Source organism: Anopheles nili, chromosome 3, assembly GCF_943737925.1.
Source record: "Anopheles nili chromosome 3, idAnoNiliSN_F5_01, whole genome shotgun sequence".
Classification (NCBI taxonomy): Eukaryota; Metazoa; Arthropoda; class Insecta; order Diptera; family Culicidae; genus Anopheles; species Anopheles nili.
In genome coordinates, this window is record NC_071292.1 from 27,520,755 (window position 1) to 27,542,170 (window position 21,416).

Genomic DNA, 21,416 nt, shown 5'->3' on the forward strand with positions numbered 1-21,416 from the left:
TTTTTATCAATTTCGACTCCCAGTAAGTAGAAAGATGCTCGGACGGACGCAAAACCTCCGTCGTTCCGGAATGAAGAGTTTGTTTACCTTGCTCTTGTATTTTCCATTTAAAAGAAATGCAAATAAACTAGGGGACTAAATTTGCGCTAATAAAAAATCACTAGACATACTATGCGAGCGGCAAAAGCACGGCGAGTGTTCCGGTTCCGGGCATTGTTGGGTTGTCTTTCGTGATGTTAAAGCATCCCCCCTCACGCAGATGTGGAAAAAAAACGTCTGATACCAATCGTGAATCTTTCGATTTTAATCGTGGTTTTTGTTTCACTGCATCCCTAACTCCCCAAGAATGACTCCTACGCTCAGCTTCCCAGATTGGAAACGTCCGTCCGATTCATCGGTGCTGCCCGACGCTACCGGAAGAATATGCAATCGAAGAAGGAAATCCGAATAATTAGAGAACCCGACGTGAATTAATTTCGCTTTTATCAACGGGGTGGCCTTCGCTCGGTGGAAACGAAGCGTGGAAATCTTCACAGCAGAGAAAAAAACGTGAATCGGAACAATCTACCTTCCGGGCGTTTCGAAGAGAGTATGGCGCAGGAAGATACCTCATACGAACGGATAGGCACGCAGGAATTCTAAATCTGTGCCAATGAACTGAGGAAGGATTCGAAACTTGTTCCACAGCATTCGTGATGGGGAAAGTTGACGGAAAAAGGGCTGTGCGATAATCACTCAGATAAGGGCCGTACTAAACCTTATCACCGATCAGAAAAAATGCTACAAATTGCACTGCAATTGAGAAACACTGCCTGCAAGAAATATCTTCAGAGAAAATTAGTTTTCAATTGTATGGTAAGCATACTAAAGATACAAAAGGCGAAACTAATTCGGATTGGAAGCTTTAGTAACGCACTAGGCGTTAGGATTTTACATCATTACAAAATACATCACTCGTTGTCGTTGCTTTTCGAATAAATAACCAAATGTTTCAAATGTCTTACAGGCGAAGGGTGAGAACAGCTAGAAAGGCCAAGAAAAAGATAATTAAGCCTAATGCCCATTACAATGGATGCAAAAAATGGCTGCTACTTTGGTGCTTACTTTTACCGAAATCTCGCACTTCCCAGAAAAATCAGAGAAAAACATCTCACCCAGAAAAGCATCTATTTGAATTCTTGGAGAGAACGCAACAACAAAAAAAACGAAAATCACATTCATCCCCTAAGGAATGATTTTGTAATTAGACCGTATCCTAGCTAATCGTCCCAGCCGGCAGCCTTCGGGCTGGAAACAAAATCGATTCCGACCTAATTCTGTTAACGGCAAGAGTTGAACGAATCCCTCCAAATGTGGCCGTTGTTGGAAAATTAGACCTCAACGGTGAAAATTTTCACCACCGGAAAAATCCGCCCCCGGAGCGCTTTCGGAACAAGTTTTGCAAGCGGAAGGAACGTGGAAAATGAGCAAACAAATAGAAAAAAAAAATCAATCGTCATGTGTGCCGCCGATGCACGATTGGGGTCGGGTTATCAATTAAAACACATCGCCCATCGGAAGCTATTCACCCGTAAGGCAAACTCAATTGATCGTGAACATCGGCGCGAGCTCCCAGCCACCGGACGTGGGAGCCGGGAAGGGGGTGGATTCTGAGGGCGAATTCTGTCGAAAAAAAATAACTACATGCTACACACAAAAAAAACATGTATATGCAAAAACGCCCCCGCTAGCTAGCATCCTGGAATTCAAAAGGTACCCGGTTCCGTGTTTCAGCGTATACGTACCGACCCCGCAATCCTGCCAGTGTGCCTGGTCCTCGCCGAAATCCGCTCTGATGTATGCCCGATTTTGTTGTAACTACCGGCGTTTGACCATCGGAACACAAACACACCCGTTTGAGCGCGCGGGCAAAAAATTACATTCCATTCGACAGCGTACATCACCAAAAACCAGCGTGCTACTGGCGGGGGAAAACGCGCGGTGATGGAGGAGAATTTATTTTCCAATTAAAGCGTACGATGTATGCGCTGGTACAACTCCTCCGGAGTCCTTCTTCGTGCCGAGGTTATCCCTATTTCGCCAATGCGCTTTTTCACTAGCCAGTTTTTGAGAATTGCTGTAAATAAAAAAGGGCAATTACATCGGAAGGAACAACACGCTTTACAAAGGTGCCGAATTATGGAAAGTGCACATTTTGCAAAACCCTATCAATGAGAGCTTTAGAGCTTTTTTTCCATGATAGCCGTAACGAGGCGTATAGTTCTATCTTTATGAACAAACATGGTAGCAGGCATTTCCTCGCATTTCTGGATCACTTTGGAGTTCATGAGACAAAAAATTTTATTTCAAATTTTATTTGCTTTTCATCAAGTTCCTAAAGAGTTTTTTTCCTTCTATGAGTTTGTTTCCTTCTCTTTCTCGTCGTTTGTTTTAAGCAACTATGTTTTTTAACCATTGCATTTCCCTAAACATACAATATCACAATAGTTCAATAACCCTCGCTACTCTTACCCCTTATCTGAAAGCCTCTAGCTCTTGGTCAAAACTACGCACTATCTGTCTTATTACATTCTGGTATTATAAGTTCCTAAACATTAATCGTTGTCGGTGACACAAAGCACATTCCACTATCGGCCATAGGCGGTGGTGGAAGGAGTCCATAGTAGGGAGCGTGGGTTGCCACTGTCTGTCCCATCAAGCTGTGCTGACCAAGCATCGACCGGGTGTAGTGTTGAGTGGGTTGCCGCGATCCCGCATGATACTGCATGTGCGGAAGGTCAATGTTGGAGTACTTCGGGGGCAGGTGATCAGGAGCAACAGCCGGAAATATCGTCGGAACGATGGTGGTTGGATTGTGCCGAAAGTTCTTGCTCGGTGAACGGCCCTTGGTGGGTGATGCTTTCTTGTTCCGATCGGGAAACTTCCGGGAAATCTTCTGACAGAACAGCTGCCACATCGGGGTCGGTGTGGTGGGTAACGGAGGCGTTGGTTCCCTCGGCGGTAGAGTCGGCGGCGCTGGTGGATAGCCGATTGGGTAGTGCGCCGAATGCAAGTATCCATCATGGTACACAGGAACTGTGCCAGCCGAGGGTGGCGCATACCCGGCCGGAGCGTAGGGCTGTTGTGGCAGATGATGATAACCGTTATAGTACGTCCCGGGGTAGTAGTAAGCGGATGGATGCACTTGCTGCCCATAATCACCAGCTGAAACCGGTAGGCTGTGCACGTTGTGGTACTGCTGCTGGACGTACGCCACACCAGAGACACCGAGTCCCTCGCACTTACGGCCATGCCGACAGGCTGCAGGTTCTCGGTACTGAACCGGCGGTTGATATTGCTGGTGGCACATTCGGTAGAGCTCTTGCTGGTGTTGCTGAAGGTACTGTTGGTAGGGTGTCGGTGGTTCCAATGTGGCTTGGTTCATCAGCTGATACTCGCGACCATAGCCAACGATGGGGTAGTAGAACTGTCGCATCCAAACCGCCGGTGGTGGCGGATGCTTTTCCATCATTTTCTGCTTGATCGTTTCGGGTTTCGTGTACGTGTATGCCGGGAACCAAAACGGTGTGCTGTTGCCCGACACCGCCTCCGGAATCTTCGGAATGTACTGAGGCCGAACGGAGGGATTTTCCAGGTTCCGCTTCCACCGCGAGTAGTACGGTCCATCCTCGGGGGTGTCACCGATGTACAGGCAACAGCGCTCCCGGTGATCGTGATCACAGTGGAAGCAATAGGCTGGACTTGGTGTTGAACAGCGCGCCATCGGGATGTTGTTGTTTTCACTCAACATGCGGCTTTCCATGCGCAGGTTTTCCTCCACCCTGCGGATATCGTTAATGCAGGCGTCCGCAGTGTTCATCATTGCTTCGCTATCCGCGTAGGAGTTGTTCAGCCGCGAATCCATTAGATGGCGATGCCGAGATCGTGACTGGCGTGTGGTTGATGGTGCGATCTCGATGCTCTGCCAGTTGGTGCTGTGGGCAGTACCGTACTCGAGAAGCTCACTCCCCATCGGTACCGTACTGCCTGTTGTCGTTTCGCTGGGAAACACATTCGCCGTGTAATGAGATTGAAACATAGCGCCATTGGTCATGGTTTCCTGTGGGATGCGTTTTCCCTTGCTGGTTGGGCACGGATTTTTCGCCTGTATCGGCTCACAAACTGGTGCGGTATACACACGGATATCAGTGTAGGGCAAAGCTTCGACACTGCTTCCTAGGCCCATCTATATAGTCAGATGAAAGCGACACAGAAAAGCACACAACGGTCGAACAACTTGCACGTTTGACGGTGGATTCACGAATGATGAGCATCCAGTCTAGACGGAGTCTATTAAATGAGCAACTCCGCAGCCAAACGATCTACCTCGACGGCAAACCCAACGTGCCTCTCGCTTGCCGAACTGCTACCCGTGCAACGGAGTTACAAATTCAAGACAGGTTTGCTAGGATGCTCGTTTCCCCAATCAAGGTACAGGAAATTGTACTGCTGTTACCATAGTCAAGGTAGAAAAATTGAGTAATGAGGGGTAATATGTATGATAAAAAGGAGTTACCAACTCTTGGTGACAAAGGTAGGAAAATAATAAACACCCAACACAATGCGTAGGTGTGCCCACTGTTGTTCCAGCTAAAAAGAACCATCATTTTCAAAGTAAGTGAATTGGTTACGACAGGTCGGGCGATCAACAAATCTCCAAATATTTGCTATATTGGCTTTTCATCCTGGCTATTGTATGTAATTCCCACTTTCGGTTATATGCTCTGGTAATGCTATCCCGGGTGCTATAAACGGGTAATGGTCGTCGGGCACGCTTCTTCGTTCAGGTTCAGGGAACTCGGCGTAGGTTTTTGCGGACAGGGCGTATCAGGGTTATTAAACGAACAATTCCCTGGGATCAATGCGCATGGACGACGTTTTGTATGCGCTAATGGTGGGTTATTTTGACATATTTTTCTTGGCTTTATTACTTTCGCTCCATACTGTTTCATTTACGGTTTTACACCGTCCGCTTGCGCCCTGTTAAGTCCTAGCACGGTCACGATTTGGGCAAAAGAGAAAGATGAATGATTGATTGTATTTGTTACGTGATTGCTAACGTATAACCAGCGCCGCAAATGGCTTTTGAAATGGACAATGGAAGATCAACTAGCATTGGCACCAAGCTGTGAAAAGATTGACAATACAAGAAATAATGTGAATGTAAGGCATATTTAAGGATGTTTAAAATTAAACTTACACATTATCTACGCCTCCCGTACCGCAGTTACCGTGCTCATTCCATCCCCAGCAGTAAACTTGTCCCGTGACTGTTAAAGCTACACCATGTTGCGATCCTAAACTGAAATCTTTCACAGCTAGATCATCTTTTGCCACTATTTCCAGCAATCGTGGTGACGAGGAAGATTCTCCAGAAAATCCTAACTGTCCGTAGTTATTGCGTCCCCACAAGTATACTTTGCTGCAAGCAGTTAGACACCCCGAGTGTGTCCATCCCGACTCTAATTTGACAATGTCCTCTGGAAACACGTTTTCGCTTAAACACTGTCCGTGTTTGTTGTCTCCAACGCATTCGATTCTCCGATTACCGGTAACTAATACCAGATGATGATCTCCGCTGGCTATGTCTAGTACCGAATCGTCTCCTTCTCGTAGGCATCGGATGCCGGAATGAGATGGAAGTAAATTGCTGGGAAGAAATTTGCATTTCCCCATCACCCATATTTTGCCGTTGTCCATAAGTACGACGGTGTATTGCAGCCCGAACGTTACTTTTACAGCTCTTCCGCCATCCGGTAGAATAAGCCTGGTAGGGGTAGATATATTTTTCTCACCAGACTCCGCTAACTGTTTCCATACATTCGAGCCCCAAACATATAGCTGGCCAAATGCATCAATACCGGCAGACACGTCCCATCCTGCAAACAACTGCTTGAAGCCATACACACCAATGTGCTGGAATTGGAAGCAATCAATTTCATGACCGGTGCCTAGCTGGCCGCGATTGTTCCACCCACAGGCATACAGCCGGCCATCGACGGTGCCTAAAAGAGTGTGCCCACCACCGGCGGCCAAGCACAGGATATCGCTAGTTCCAAACGGCAAGTCGCCCACCAGACGCGGTCTATCACATTGCTCCGTCGCATATCCCAACCCAAGCTGTCCATGACTATTTGCTCCCTGTAAATGGTACCAAATCAAAGGTAAATACAAACATTACACGTAAATTTAATATCGGTTTGTACCTTACCCAGGCGAACATATGAGTTTTGTTATTAGAAATGTTTTGAGGCGTAGAATCACAACAAACCTCTGTGTCACAACTGGCAAAGGTGTCAACATTTCCACAACCGAAAATGTAACTTCAACTTAATATACCTCTTTTTCTATTTTAGCTTCGTTGTACCCTGTTTTTTACCTGTGTTATTTACTTGTATAAAATGTGGCTCAATCCTTTTAATTCTTTACCCTGACCAAAACAAACGGGCGTCTTTCTTTTTTACTGATATTTAACTTACAGTTTATGCTGTGCGGCGATTCAGCCCCTTTGTGTATCCCTACGATGCTTTTGTTTGTTTACATTTTTTTAAGGGCGTAAATAAAATTGTTTTTTACTGATTGCGAGTAGTGCGGAGTTTATATTAAACATACTATTTAGCATATTTGTATACCTAGAACAACATGCCTTGTGTGATTGCTAACTGTGAAACTAATCAGCAAACAATGAAGAAAAACAATAAAGATGGCATTAGATTCATACAATTCCCGACAACGGACTACGCCAACGACAAGCTGAGAAGATTGGCTAAAAAAAGGCTGTACTGGTGGTGTCTAATGTGTGGAGTCGATTTTACTACGACTTTAATAAATCAGTTACATATCTGTTCGCGACATTTCTTCAAAGGTGAAACTCTCAAACAAATATCATTTTTATTTTGCATCTAATGAACATTTCATTCATTCTGGTATTTAGGAAACTGTGCGCCCTTATGGGATGAGCACAATCCAGACTGGATACCTAGTTTGTACATATCTCACGATCTTCACAGAACACCGATGCTTTCATCGGTTCAAGATTGCAATGAGTTCATAAGGAACGAACAGTTAACTGAGGAGTCGATTGCCAACCCATTAATGGATCAGGACCCCGATCATGCAACACTCCGGACGCTGCTGGTTGATGAAATTATTGCATATTCGATCGGACGAACTTATTTCTTGCTAGACGAAGAAAACGGCAAGCCATCTACAATGATTTACGACGCTAAATGTCTCTCGAAAGAGCTAAAGAAATGCCTTACGCCAACTTCTGCCGTGGGTAAGATGGTGCTCGAAACAAACGCACCACACTGCCCGGAGGGAATGTTTTGCCACAATAGCAACGTCACAGAGATGGATCTTTCAGAAGAGCCACGCTGGGAAACGGAAAAAATCATCATGTCCCTGCAGCATAGTGTACTTAATTTGATCAATCTAATGGACACTGATGGCCAAAATGCACATTGATGCTAGTCATAGATCGATAGAGTGATAAATGAGTGCTTTTATAAATGAAATTATAAGTTATCTTCTATAAACATCTGGTACCTAATAAACACGCGACCGGTACGGCATTTATTCCCAAAAACAAGTAACTAAACGTGTTGTGATTTGAAATCGATTTATTTGTTATACATCAGAGAATTTAATTTAAAAAATGAAAAAGCGTGAGTATTATTTTGTGCTTGTTGTAACGAGCTTAACGCGACAACTTTCCCTATTAGAACAGGTGCCTTCTACAACATCAAGAGTCTGCCATGCATCGAGCCTAGCACTAATGAATGATTCCACATTCATTGTCAACCTGGCTAGCATGCATACATGTAAAATTTAAATTATCATTGTAAAAAATGTCTGCTGTTATTCACAGACGCGAGATTTCGTGTTTATCGCGGAATACCCGCATTGTGATTGCAAATGGCAAGATGGCGCAGTAGCTGTTTCGGTTTAAGGAAGCTATTATCGCAATGACCGCACGCCAACTTCCTGTGCCTGTTTCTATGCTGAATGTAGGCATGGAGAAAAAGCTTTCCCCTCGATATGAATGTGTCCTTGCAGTTTATGCACCGGTAAGGACGGATGCCACTATGTGTTCGTTCGTGTACAAGAAGCGCTGCACGGAACCGAAACCGTTTCCTACAGCTTGGGCACTCATAATTGTGTTGCAGGTGTGCAAACGGAGCAAACTGCAAAGCGTTCGTTTCACCTTCGTCCATGACTTCTTCCTTGATCTCCAGCATTATCGACACTGGTTCGTCCGGCAGCTCCTGCTTAATTTTCACTTCCTCCTTTACCTTGGCAGTTGGTTGGCACTCGAACTGATTGACTATGCGTGAGGTGTTATCTTTTACCTCCTTTTCCTCACCAATGCGCTGGTCCTTTACCTGGGCCAGCTCTTTCTCGCCACTGACCGATCGCCGAGGGATGATGCGGTACTCAAGCATTATACCTGCACCGGAGGCTAAACGACCATCGGTCGAGCAATCGATGGTGCCGCTGCTGTGCTCGAGGATATCGCTCACATCGAGCGCCTCGTAGAAGCTGTCGCCCAGCGTCATGGTACTTTCCTCGATGCGCGGAGAGCGTATGATGTTGATGCTTGGCTCTATATTCGCGATGTCCAGAAATTTTTCGTGCTCGAGTTCATGCAGCTTCAGCCATTCGATGGAGTAAAATTGTTTCGCGCAATGTTCACATTTGCCCACCGGCTCCTTTTTGACCTTGTACTTCATCGTGTACGTTTTCTCGCACTTGGTACGATCGAACGTGATGTCGAAAATATCCTCGCCCTCTTCCACTGTGCAATCGAGCTGCAAAATGTGTTCGCCATCGTCACCTTCTTCGTCGTCCTCGCCAAAGTCCCCCACGAACCAAGCGTTTTGCTTCAGATTCATCTCGGAGTCCACCGGTTCGTGGCCCAGGTCGATGTCGCACTTGCCCTGCTCCGCGTGGGACGTTTCATGCAGCTCGAGGAAGTCCGAGTTGGCGAAGCAACTGCCACAATCGAAGCATTTGTACAGGAGACTTTTCCTCAGACGTAGCTTGACGTTGTACGTGCGCACCTTCGTGCGATCGATGCCATCCGTTTTTTCCGAGCTTTTCTGTAGCGATGCTATTTTGGCAAGCACTTCCGCAAGTTTCTATCAATTTTGGAATAAACCAGAAACGCACATTGCATTGGTACACAAATGATACATCATCACTGTTCAACAAGACTAATACTTTCTTGTCGACCTCCGGTGTTGTCCTTTCCTTACCTCCTCGCCCGTCTTTAGGGTGCGCTTAGAGCGGTTCCGATACTGGCGGATCGGATTTACCAGCGGTTCGAAACTTTCCAGCGATTCCATTTTAAACTTGGCGCACTGTTCTTTGTCCATGTCTGGACGAAGGAGCAGTTGTTTAACGCCAACCAGCGTTGTGTTGTAATTCCGTCTGCTTGCTTCTTCGTGCTTCTTGTCTTTTCAAGTTTGTTAAAAAGGAATAAGGATTTCAAACAAGGAAGAAGCAATACACCGAAGCGAATGTAAACAATTTGCAAAAATGCTATTTAAATGGCATCGTCAAACGGTGTTTAAAGAACGCGTTGCAATACTTTATCCTTGCTGCTTCCAATCGGATACGGTCTCCTGAACCTATCTCAACGTTAAGGAAAGAATCAAAATGAACAAAACTGCAGATTAAAATTGTAGAAACTGCATTAACTAAATATATTCATCCTTAACTGGATTTATTCACAATTTTGTGTGGTTTCGTATCACGTGCCGTTTGTCATCCATTACACCGTTCGCAAGGACATGACGATGTTTGACGTATTCCTTTCGCTGCTGACAGTGCTTCAAAAAAGGCAAATATTTTCGAACGTGGAAATCCACTGCAACACCCGTTCCTCCGACGTGCTCTTGATGCGATCAAAACAAATTACCGGCAAAAATGTACAAATCTTTACCGAGGACAGCCTACAGCAAACACTTGTGACCGCCTAATGACTAGGTGCAAGTAAATTGACCCCAAGGACAAAGCAGTGTGATAAAAGTGTTTTCATCATGAAGTTGGTACGAAAGAACGTTGACAAAACGGGTGATGGGTAAGTGTGATCAACTAGCCATCAGATGCTAGTCATGCTGGATAGTTTTGAAGATTCCCCAATGATTAATGTTATTGTTTGTCCAACCAGGAGTATTACCCTGGTGCCTGAAGAGCCCGAGGATATGTGGCATGCGTACAACCTTATCGCCGAAGGAGATCAAGTTCGTAGCAGCACAATCCGAAAGGTAAAACGCAGCTTCTGCATGTTTCGTGGCGCGGTGGGTGTCTTACTGGTCGACATTGTATTCTTGATTCTTCGTCATAGGTGCAAAATGAATCCTCAACGGGCTCTTCGAGCAGCAGTCGAGTTCGAACAACCCTCACAATCAGCGTCGAAACGATAGATTTTGATACCCAGGCCCAGGTGCTGCGCCTTAAGGGCCGCAATATTGAGGAGAATCAATTTGTAAAGGTATGATGTATTGTAAAGCATAATCGAAGTTATGCGCTAACCTAGATTTCCTCATTTACAGATGGGGGCGTATCATACGATTGATCTGGAGGTGAATCGAGCATTCACTCTAACGAAGCCGGAATGGGATTCGATCGCACTCGAGCGCGTCGAGATGGCCTGTGATGTAACGCAGAATGCCGACGTGGCCGCAGTCATCATGCAGGACGGATTGGCCCATGTTTGTCTGATAACGTCCAGCATGACACTGGTACGCAGCAAAATTGACGTTGCGATTCCCCGCAAGCGCAAGGGTAACGTTCAGCAACATGAAAAGGGCCTAGGGAAATTTTACGACGCCGTCATGCAGGGTATTCTGCGTCACGTTAACTTTGAAGTAGTCAAGTGCATTCTGATTGCTTCACCAGGATTTGTGAAAGATCAGTTTTACGAATACATGTTTCAGCAGGCTGTAAAGACTGACAACAAGGTAAGGCATTGTCTAATGCACGACAAGACCACAATATGACCACTAAAACCCATTTAATTTCAATCATTTCATCCTTTTAGGTGCTGATAGATAATAAAAGTAAATTTATGCTCGTCCATGCTTCGTCGGGCTTCAAACACTCTCTTAAAGGTAGGAAAAAAACGTAGAATCTCCGTTTCAACGTTAAATAAAACTAACCCCGCCTGATCTCGGTTTACATTACAGAGGTACTTCAGGACCCGGCCGTTATTGCGAAAATGTCCGACACTAAAGCAGCCGGCGAGGTGAAAGCGTTGGAAAATTTCTATACCACCCTGCAACTTGAACCAGCAAAAGCTTTCTATGGCAAAAAGCATGTTTGCAAAGCGGCAGATGCTCAAGCCATCGAAATGTTGCTGATTTCGGACAATCTCTTCAGGTCAGTGAAATTTGTCATGTTAGTTCTTCCATTTCGTTGCCTCTATTATTATTTTAAATTTTTAATTTATAATTTATTTTAAAACAATCTTCTGTCCCTTATTACATTCTACGGTTGCTCTTCGTTGAAGGGAATATTAATTCTTATGGAAGTAATTGAGTCAGATGTTTGCTTTGATTTCATGGCCATCTTCCTCAGATCTGTAAGGGAGGTAGTACAAATTGATCCAATCGTTCGTTGTATCCAAACACGTTGCGATCGTAGCTTCTCTGATAATTCAACCGATTGTCCAGTTGTTTATTGTGGTTGGGATATCTGTGAAAGAGAAAACAATGTTATTAATGCATAATCGTAATAAGTATTATGAAAACTAACGGGCCCATGAGAGAGAACGTGTATTTACAATTGCAAAACTGGAATGAATGCAATTAAAGCAGTTTTTTATAAGGCATACATATTAACTATTAAGGCTTCAGACGATTTTTAAAAATGTTATTCCACTATTACGGTGCGAAACCTTTCCTTGCTTCAAGCAGTAGTAGGTCTGTATCGAGAAAATCGAAGATGATAAATTTACGTTGACCTTATCGCTCTCCTGCAAGAAACATATATGGCACGCTTCAATGACGGGCGTGCAATTGTCATTCGACACCATCCCAATCCCGACCAACGATGCCTTTTGCTGCGTTGAACGTTCTCGGCAAGTCACTCCAAAAAAGGTCACCGATGACTTCTCCCAAAATAATCAAGAGAAATAAGAAAAGAAAATCAATTAGCCAATAGCTCAGCTGATGTCAGGCGACAATTTTCAATCGCGAATCGAAACAGCGAATGTTATAAAGCTTGCTGCTTTTGTTTTCAACCTTCAGACCAATACACAAATTTACCATTAACCAATCGAAATTGATTGAACGTTTCATGCGACTTAATTTGATTATCGACGATAGCGTAGGAGATCGTATTGATTGTTTCGGTCACGCAAGGGTTGGTTAAAATTTAAGCGCCCCTTGACGGCCGTTGTTCCCAAGCATTTTGGGCGTTCGGTTATAGCATCAAGCAAACAGTTCCTTGCGATCACAAACCGCCCACCTTGAAGCTATTGTGTTGTACTGAGTTTCGTCATGGTATGGTCTGTTAGTAGCAAACATATCATACGCGCCATATGAAGTCGTCTGCGGGTGAATAAATTTATCAACACACTCGATTTCGCAGTAATATTGCAATATGAAGATGGCATGAACGCATTATGGCATATGGCATTATTTCCTTGTTAGAATCATTCGCTAATCGGGTTAAAGTTAAAAGAAATTCACGATAGCTTTCTGAAGTAGCAATTAGTCTGATTAGGCTTATCAAAATCCTCCTCATGGCTCTCCCTTCATTCCACGGAATGTACTGCGGCGAATTTTATTGACCAAAGACCGGAAGGTGTCAGCAATAGAGATAAGACATGTTGAGTTGTTCTCAAAATGCATCGTATGATGAATGTTTCTTATCTTTTCGATTCCCGAAAGTCGGATGGCATTCCAGGGAAATAACCATAATGCTGGAACATCAGGCGTACATACTTTGCGTTGCTTTCCGCATTTGCTGTCTGTAACAGCACGCGGTTCGATAAGGCGGCTCTGATTACGTTACCGGCGTCGTGTACGTATGTAATGCTTCATGCTACCAAACCTCTACCCATCTTACTCCTTGCAACTGAACTAGAGGGCCAGTTGTATCGTTGCAACGGTTGATAAGACCCTGTGCTTCCCTTGTTCCCTCTACACTTTCATGTTATTGTGTATGCACAGCACATCACGACAACCTTTTTAATAATATGATAAACCTCGATCACATTCCAACGTCGGTGGAAGGTTTTTTTCCCTGTATCAACAAACAACACCATTAAATATCGGTCAGTACGCGTTTGCTTGAGGTATCAAAACTTAAATCAAAACCAAGTGCACAACACGCTAGCGCCGAGTGCCACCCTTCCAAATCATTATGCAAAAGCTAAATGCTAGGCATTCCAAATAGCCAACAACCGAGAGCTGACCCAGCACCAACTCCAACCATCTGTTTGTGACCCATTTGCATACTTGCCAATAGTGTTTTTGTCTACGTTTTGTGTGCTAACGAAACTACAAGGCAAGCGTGCATTTTAAACTGGTTCATCATCACCTGTGTGTGCTTTTTTGCTACACATGTGTTGATGTGTGTGCGCTTGGAACACTGGTGGAAAATGTGTTGATTTTCCTTGTTTCAGCGCATCTTCTCTGAGCACACTATCTGCACGGTTAATCTAACCGATTAATTACCCAAAAATAATCACTGCATTTGGCTCTTCTTCTACCTACATGCATTGCTGTGGAATAAGTCCCTCGGTGGCGCTGGACCGTTGCATATTGCTACGAACGGAAAGCAGGCGTTGTGGCGGGAAGTTTGTCGATCGACTCTGACTCGGCTGTTGGCCGTAACCGCCAGAAGTAAATGATCCTGCACTCTGCTGGGTGCTCCTGCTGCTTGACGAGTGCTTCGCGTTACTGCCATTACAAACACCGGTGTTGGACCACCCGTAGGTAGTTCCTGCCGTGGTTCGGCCGGTATCAAAAGTGTCGGAACATCGTCGATTAGTAGAACCCGACATCAGTGGGGGTGATGTACTGCTACGACTTCCGGCTGCTCCAGTAACGGCAACAGCAACAGTTCTCCTTATCGTCGGCATCACTTCACTTTCGGGTTGATTGCGTCTCCTATTGCTGTCAACAAACCCACGGTCACATTTGTCCGTGGGACTTGTTGCTCCGGTTCGGCCTGCATTCCGTATCGCAAGATTGTGTAAGCCTTTTTCCGGTTTGCTGCTCCAAATGCCGGCGTCCGAACCCCCGGTTGATCGCTGCTGGTTGTAGTGCATCGTGCCAATGTGGGACGTTAAAATGGGCTTTCCGCTGGGGCCAATGAAGTAGTCCGGCTTTCGTTCCGGTGCTATAATCTGCCGCCCTACACCGCTCCGAACCCCGGCTGGCATAATTCGGGACGGAAAAACGAGTAAAATGCCTATGTGGTGGTATGGCACGGATGAAGTACTTGCGGAACTTCACAAGCGTTTTCCACGGTTTCTTCTCTGTTAACCGCAGCTCATGCCAAGGTCATCGACTTTGGTTGATTTTCGATCTGTTGGGTTTTGTTCGTTGTTAAGCTTGTGCTAAGCTTGATCAAGAGGTTTCCTGGGGAGTGTGCGATGGGAGGATGTGCTCTCTTGGAGAAAAGGTTAAACTGTTCCGGAAGAGAGAGAGAGAAAGAGAGAACAAGAGACAGCAGAAAACGATTCAAAATTAGCAAAGCCATCCAATGGGTCCATGGAATTATATGCGGAATGCGTCGTAAGGCTTGTTGCTGATGCGTTCAAGTTTCACAAAGCAAGACTGAAACAGTAAACTTCCTCAAGGTGCAAGAAACAAAAATCTTTCCCATTCGGAGAATCTTAGGAATATATTGCTCAGCATTCACACGAACACGCTGTGCACGTTTCGGATACCTCATCTACGAGTCATTTTCTTAAGTCACTGATGCAAAACCTAGCGGCTCAATCTTCCATCGCGCGCTCAGGCGCTCGCTGTATCACTAACAGATCTAATTACGGTTATGTCTTTTTTGCCCTAATTGCCCTTCTCACATGGGTGTGCGATGATATCTCTTTGGTCGTGTGTAAAATGTCCAACCATCGCTGGGTGGATATGGTATATGCAAAGTCTATCAAATTTGCCGTTTTATCAGAACACTCCTAGTAGGGTAGAACTGCAGATAAGAAACAGTGCAATGCTGAAGGGCGTATATAAAACTGAAATGGAACTGGTGCATTTGTGCTCCCGGAAGTTTTAAATGAAATAGCTGTAGGTTGACATACGTGAGGCTTTAGGTGAGCTCAGATCTGATGACTGCAAGCAGTGAAGTTTTCCCTTTTTGAACTGCATCGTCACGCCGTTAGCTGACTCAACGGATTACACATTAGTCGAGAAAAATTTACCTCGCGGTTAAATTTCACTACACCCTTGACTGAGTGTGCAGAGCAACCGAACGCGATAAGAATTTAAATCCATCATCTGTCCCAGGTTCCATTCTTCACGCGTGGAACACCAAACCACAAAGAGAACAAACTGAGGTGGGTTGTGTCGCAGCTGCCTCCGTTGCTCGGTAGGCGGCTGGAATGGACAACGAGATACGGATTTTCATGAAACCGGATCGCGAACGCGAACTGAGATTTTAAGACGGCCGGTATCTCCGCGCTACTTTAAACGGTACGAAGCGAGCGAAGGAAACAATATCGTCACACTACCCAAGGCGCTATAGTTTGATTTCTCCCGCACGCAAATGTCCGATGGTACGGTTACAGTGGGCAGGAATTTGAGAACTCCCACGGCCATTATGTACACTGATCGCTTTGGTCCGTGGCGTTGTAAGTGAGCGAACTATAAGAAATAATTCTAGGATCTGGGGTGAAACGCATTTTTTGCGACGAGATCAGCTGCGGAACGAATCCGGCGTTTAAGGAGAAGGCGTCGCATTCTAGCTCACATGGTTGCCGTCATTCAAGGGGGTCAAAAACTCGTTTCCAAGGGATACATGCGCGCGTGTGACGTGGAGAACTACAATCCCGCTACAGCTGCACTTGATCGCAGTTTAACTGCACTCTTTCCAGTAGGCAATTACCGGCTGTGGAGTGTGATGCGTGGAAAAATCCCACCACATTCCGTTACACTCATTAGTGCCTCGTAGGGAAGGAAATGTTGCTCTATTCCGTTCGGTGCTTAACACGATAAACTAAGCCTACTACGATGTTCACTCCTTGGGACTTGCATATTTTGTGTAAACTTTAAATATACACCATCAACATTTTAAACGACAATTTGCCCACGGTGAAAGCGAGCGCGATCGATTGCTCGCAATGAGGGTCGCTTTCCGGCAGTGATGCATTTTTCTTCCCAATTTGGGTATCGATCACGAGGCCCGGCCGGCAATTGTCTGACGAGGGAATCGAAAACGAACGTCTGCATCGTTGACGGTCGCCTTGGGGGAGCGAAAGCATAGAAAACAGCACTGCGCACGCGACTTTCTCCCCGCAGCCAAGACACACCAGTCACACTTTTGCGCCAATCCGCCAGGCTCTAAAGCACGTGTTGCTCTGGCTGAGCGCAAAATCAGTGACGAAAACGACGGCAGTCTTCCTGCATGAAACGTGACACAGACGAAAGAAACATGCGGCCGATGTTTACCATTCGGGCAACCTTTCTGCTTTTGCTCGATCGGCGATGGGAAATTTTCTTTGTTTTCCTTTTTTTCCTTTTTCACAATGCAGCATCACTACGGGAGTAAGAATTCGATCTTACGATCTGCTTCACTCCGACATTTGTGTTGTGTTGTCGAATGAAGCGCGTTGTTTATGCTTTTCCACGTCCTATACGTACTTCAGTAGCATAGATGCGCTTATGCTGTTTTCCCTCACAAGTGGACCATTTCACGAGACGAAAAGCAGGGTCTATATTTGAGCAGCTGATCCATTTCGTGTTGAAACGGAATTAGAAATTGGAACGGCAACCGCACGACGGTCGAGCGAACGGCAGCAAATCTTCACTCTGTGATTTCGCGTCGTTTACTGCGTTGAGATTTCAGCTGCGGCGTCGCGGTCGCCTCGCGCGTACTCAAACGACTCAGCAGGTTTGTGCTAGCGATGGTCAGGCCGCTGATTCACTAGACTGAACTGTACTCGTATTGATGGGAATGTTTAGTATCAATACGTAATAAAATAAATAATTTTATGCAACCGTTTTCCTTCATCTGGAATGCATATGCTGACTTGTACATTGCATTATTTTATGTATGTGAAACGAATTTATTTTCCACAATACGGCCCATCTCTAGTAACCATGGCGATGGGCTTTGTTGCTGTAGAAACGGTGAGATTATGCGCGAACCGGTTCGCTCGTGATATTTTATGCTGCGCTCTCACATGCTCGTTTAAACGGTTCGCTCTACGCTCTGCGACCGGCCGGTCTGCTGAGACCGGTTATTGGACTAACCGGTCCGGTTTCTTGTGTCGAATGTTGGGATTTTAAATTGTTCTTTTCAGATTACGTCCTGTGAAAACCGTAAGCGATGCTGCTAATGCAATGCAGAGAAGCATAAGCTTCCCTGGAGCAGTATTATAATTGGACAAATCTTGAACAAACATAGATTCATGTTGGGTAGTCCACACAGGATAAAGATTTCACGTGACTTTTATTAACTTTCTTTTCACGCTCTGGGACAACAGGTTTTCCATCCGCATATTCCTCTCCGCATATATTGAGTATCATTAATTATTCGGTTGAAAATCAACCGAATCGTGGCTCTTGAGAGATGCTGCTACTCGCAGCATTGGCTCGTTCTTTGCACTATAAGTCGATGATTTTTTTTCTAGTTTTTCTCTCATTTAAATACGTAACTGTCATGAAAACATCAGCTTCTCCACCGGTACCGCTGAGGGGGCCAAAAAGGGAATGGAAATCCCCCAACGCTAAAAATAATCATCATCTATCCCAATAATGGTGTAACAGTTGACATTAACGTGATTGGTGCCGTCCTTTTCGGCCTACGTCTTGAGCTCACTTTTGCTTTTCTAATGCTAACACGATGAGATTTTGTAACACATTAATTGGCTCGTAAAAGGTTTGTAACCGATGAACATGGCTTAGACTGTAATGTGCTAGATTAGCGAACAACTCAAAAAACTCGAACTAAACCAAACTAACTCAAAAACTAAAAATTTAAAGCTGCGTCTATATTTATAGTATTCATACAATTTTTTACCCATAAATTGTATTACACTTGATTTGCTAAACTTGTGGTGGAAACCCTCACGCGTCAACCGGTGATGTTAATCATCCAAACAAACAAACCATGAATTTGAGCCACATTTTGAAGGGGGACCCGCAAGAAACCAATCCGCAAAAATGCACCCTTGCCTACCTCGCGGATTGCTTCAGTTTGTCATTAGTAGTGTCCCAGTAGCAACGTAGAGATTTACGTGCAGAATCTCGGCAGATGAAGCGAAACCCCCTTCTTGCTGGACCACGATAAACTCCAATGGCACTGCACCTTTTTGCGCCATTTTTTTGTTGTTGCCATCAGCAAGCGGATGGAGGGAAGAGTGGTTTCATAATTACTTCAACCAACAACCGGACCCAACCGGGCATATGTGTCGCGCTGGGTTACCACCGCTAATCCAAGCAGCCACGGTTTAAACCCCTTTACGAATGGTGCCCAAATTGCTTTCGGCCATATTTGCACCTTGCTGCACTTTGGCGGCGCGAGATATGGCAAGACCGGGTGCTGAGGGGAAGGGGAGCAGGCGTGAGTTAAATCGCGGATGTTAATTGGCACGAGATCCAGTGCACGGTGAAAGTGGGTCACACCATTTTTCCAACAATATTCCACACGCGCTCGATCGTGGGTAAGAGATGCTGGTGATTTTGGGCTAGCTTGATTATCCTTTCCTTTGATGGGTGTTTTTCAATCTGTTTCAGTTGGCATACCGGGATCTACGGGGCCACATGCGCCCATCAAAACCTACTGAGGGCACTCCTGCATGAGGTCCCGAGAATGCATGCCAGAGGATCTTAAATAACCTTCGCTTCCTTTTCTTGGTCCCGCCAGCCATACCAATGCATGTGCGTCGTGTGTGTGGTTAACGGCAAAGATCGATTGATGTAAACAAACAGTGTCTTGTCCGCTTACTATGAGCTTTACGAGAGCAAAGTCCCCAAAGGCAGACACGGTGCGTTGTTTATCGTGAGTCGGGCCGAAGAATCGCTTGCCAGTGTTGTGTTGGTCGTTGCACATGGGGTTGATTCTCTTGCACCGACCAGCATAGCTTGGCGTCGAGCGACTGGGCGCTAAAATCAATCGAGGGTGTCCGTACAGGGTGCAAAAGTTTCTGACGGGAAAACGGGGTCGAAAATGGGGTTGCTCATAGACGGGAACGCCTATGCTCTGCGAGTGGAGAGCAGCGAGATGGGTCTTAAAAATAGACAGCTGTTTGTCTACCGAACCGCTCATAAATCGTTGCGATGGTCACGTTTTCCGTGTTTACTAAATGCTACCGTGCCTGCGGCAGAGCATTTCCACCTGATCGAGTATATTCGGGATTCTTAAACCCCCAAAACGATCACTTTCAGGGCGATCTTCACCTATCGTATCATTCAACGGATTCGGCGGTAGGAAAATGGTACCCCTACTCCTGATGCATTTGTGTACAATGCCCCACATGATCATGGTTCAGCGTTCAGCTGTTGCCCTTCAGCAGACGATCGTGATGAAGCCGAAAAGAGCCAAGGAACTCACGCAAAGCGACAACATTTTCGGTAGCATTAGAAAATGTGAATCACCACCTCGAATGTGTAAATCAGCGTGGAACCGTGGCGTCGTCGTTTTGCCTATTAATAGAAAGCCTTTCTTTTTGTTGTTTTTCCTCACTGGCAGTGTCGAATGGCGCCGCTACATGCGTTAAAGACGAAACGGCGTCTAGCGAGTTCACGTAAAAGCGTCGCCAGATTTCCTCGCTAGACGTGTCGTACTTTAAATGGCATTTTTAATTTTTTTTTTAGTCATTAAATCATTCGATACAAAAGAGTATTGTAGGGAAATTGATTTCTGGGATAAATTCACATAAAATAAAATGTTTTCAGTGGACAATGTTTTCAAGCAATGACTGATAATCGATGCTTTCTTCTCTCTTCCAATACAGATGCCAGGACGTGGCCACTCGCAAGGAGTACGTTCAGCTGGTGGAATCGGTGCGGGATTCTGGTGGCGAGGTTAAGATATTCTCCAGTATGCACGTGTCCGGTGAACGTATGTATTCAGGCCCGGCGGGTGTAAGCCATGCTTGTTCGCTCTTTAATAACTCTCTCGTGCACTCTTTTCATCCTTACAGAGCTAGCTCAGCTTACAGGCGTGGCGGCAATCCTTCGCTTCCCAATGCCGGAACTCGAGGACAGCGAAAACGAGGAAAGCGATGAGTCGGATAGTGATTAAGGAAAATTCGCGGGCGCATCTCCTAACGCCTCTCGTTTGCGTCTAGTATTTGTATGTATGTATGTGCGTAACTGTACGTGTGCACTGTCGGTATACCGCGCCAGGGACGCATGATCGTGGGCCCGCTGTGGCACCATTTCGCTTCCTTTTATTTTATTTCGATCGCGTTCATTTGGCAATGATTAGAGTGGTGCCACCCGAAGGCTATTAGAGCTACGTATGTTTTATTATTCGATTCATATAATACTTGTTTTGGTACAAGGAGCCGCGTAAGCGCTACAAGCAATTGTATTAAGAAAGAAGGGAACAAGAGCTGGAAAAGGGAGGAAAGAAGTTTCAGGGACACAAGCAATATTAGCTAGATATTATCCATCAATACTGCTGCTTTTTAAATTTTTTGATTTAACGATTATTTCCTACGGCCCACGGTGTGCTCCCGTGGACAGTACAGATATTGTGACCGGTTAGGTTTTAGGCGAACGTTTAGGGCGAAACGACATCAAGCTATTTATCAATTGCTACAAACGGGAACAGGAGACGAGCACCAGTTGTTGCAGGACTTTCTTCAATCGGACCTCGGAATAGCCACAAAACTGCAATATATTCACATCTAGTGTAAATAAATTCGCTTTTCATAGTAAACTATATTCGATTGTTAAATCGTTGGCAAATAGTTAAAAACAAACAACCACTTCACAACCGACATTAGCCCAATTGACACCAGAACGAGATTCGGTCCACATCCACGTGGACAAAAAGTTTGTAGATACTCCCGGTGTAGCCGATTGTGAAAGCGATCAGCATCGATGTAATTGAATCATAAAATATACTGTCTCATTTCGTTACGAAATATATTATTCCTTCCAAGCAAAAATTACCATTTTATTTATCAGATGAGTCCGACATGGCTTTTGGATGATGAATTAAACCAACGA

At 45.2% G+C, this 21,416-nt stretch overlaps 5 protein-coding genes across 5 annotated transcripts; 2 read left to right on the plus strand and 3 right to left on the minus strand.

Moving 5' to 3' along the window:
* Window positions 1–2,376: 2,376 nt before the first annotated feature.
* On the minus strand, window positions 2,377–4,225 carry LOC128726228 (uncharacterized). Its single transcript, XM_053820025.1, has one exon. It carries the CDS (start codon window positions 4,223–4,225, stop codon window positions 2,588–2,590), a length of 1,638 nt encoding a protein of 545 aa, XP_053676000.1. The 3' UTR covers window positions 2,377–2,587.
* Window positions 4,226–5,048: 823 nt separating this feature from the next.
* On the minus strand, window positions 5,049–6,262 carry LOC128726582 (secretion-regulating guanine nucleotide exchange factor). Its single transcript, XM_053820397.1, has 3 exons — window positions 6,251–6,262; window positions 5,240–6,180; window positions 5,049–5,165 (listed from the first exon to the last, which is right to left on the minus strand). The coding sequence occupies exons 1-3, from the start codon at window positions 6,260–6,262 to the stop codon at window positions 5,084–5,086; spliced, it is 1,035 nt and encodes a 344-aa protein (XP_053676372.1). The 3' UTR covers window positions 5,049–5,083.
* Window positions 6,263–6,681: 419 nt separating this feature from the next.
* LOC128723983 (uncharacterized) lies at window positions 6,682–7,506 on the plus strand. The gene is made up of 2 exons (XM_053817748.1): window positions 6,682–6,904; window positions 6,974–7,506. Exons 1-2 carry the CDS (start codon window positions 6,682–6,684, stop codon window positions 7,504–7,506), a joined length of 756 nt encoding a protein of 251 aa, XP_053673723.1.
* A 210-nt stretch (window positions 7,507–7,716) lies between these two features.
* On the minus strand, window positions 7,717–9,416 carry LOC128726334 (zinc finger protein 182-like). Its single transcript, XM_053820136.1, has 2 exons — window positions 9,297–9,416; window positions 7,717–9,179 (listed from the first exon to the last, which is right to left on the minus strand). The coding sequence occupies exons 1-2, from the start codon at window positions 9,414–9,416 to the stop codon at window positions 7,926–7,928; spliced, it is 1,374 nt and encodes a 457-aa protein (XP_053676111.1). The 3' UTR covers window positions 7,717–7,925.
* A 495-nt stretch (window positions 9,417–9,911) lies between these two features.
* Window positions 9,912–21,349, plus strand: LOC128722836 (protein pelota). Its single transcript, XM_053816519.1, has 8 exons — window positions 9,912–10,123; window positions 10,214–10,310; window positions 10,391–10,537; window positions 10,599–11,006; window positions 11,087–11,156; window positions 11,232–11,424; window positions 20,192–20,298; window positions 20,381–21,349. Exons 1-8 carry the CDS (start codon window positions 10,083–10,085, stop codon window positions 20,479–20,481), a joined length of 1,164 nt encoding a protein of 387 aa, XP_053672494.1. The 5' UTR covers window positions 9,912–10,082; the 3' UTR covers window positions 20,482–21,349.
* The last annotated feature ends 67 nt before the right edge of the window (window positions 21,350–21,416 follow it).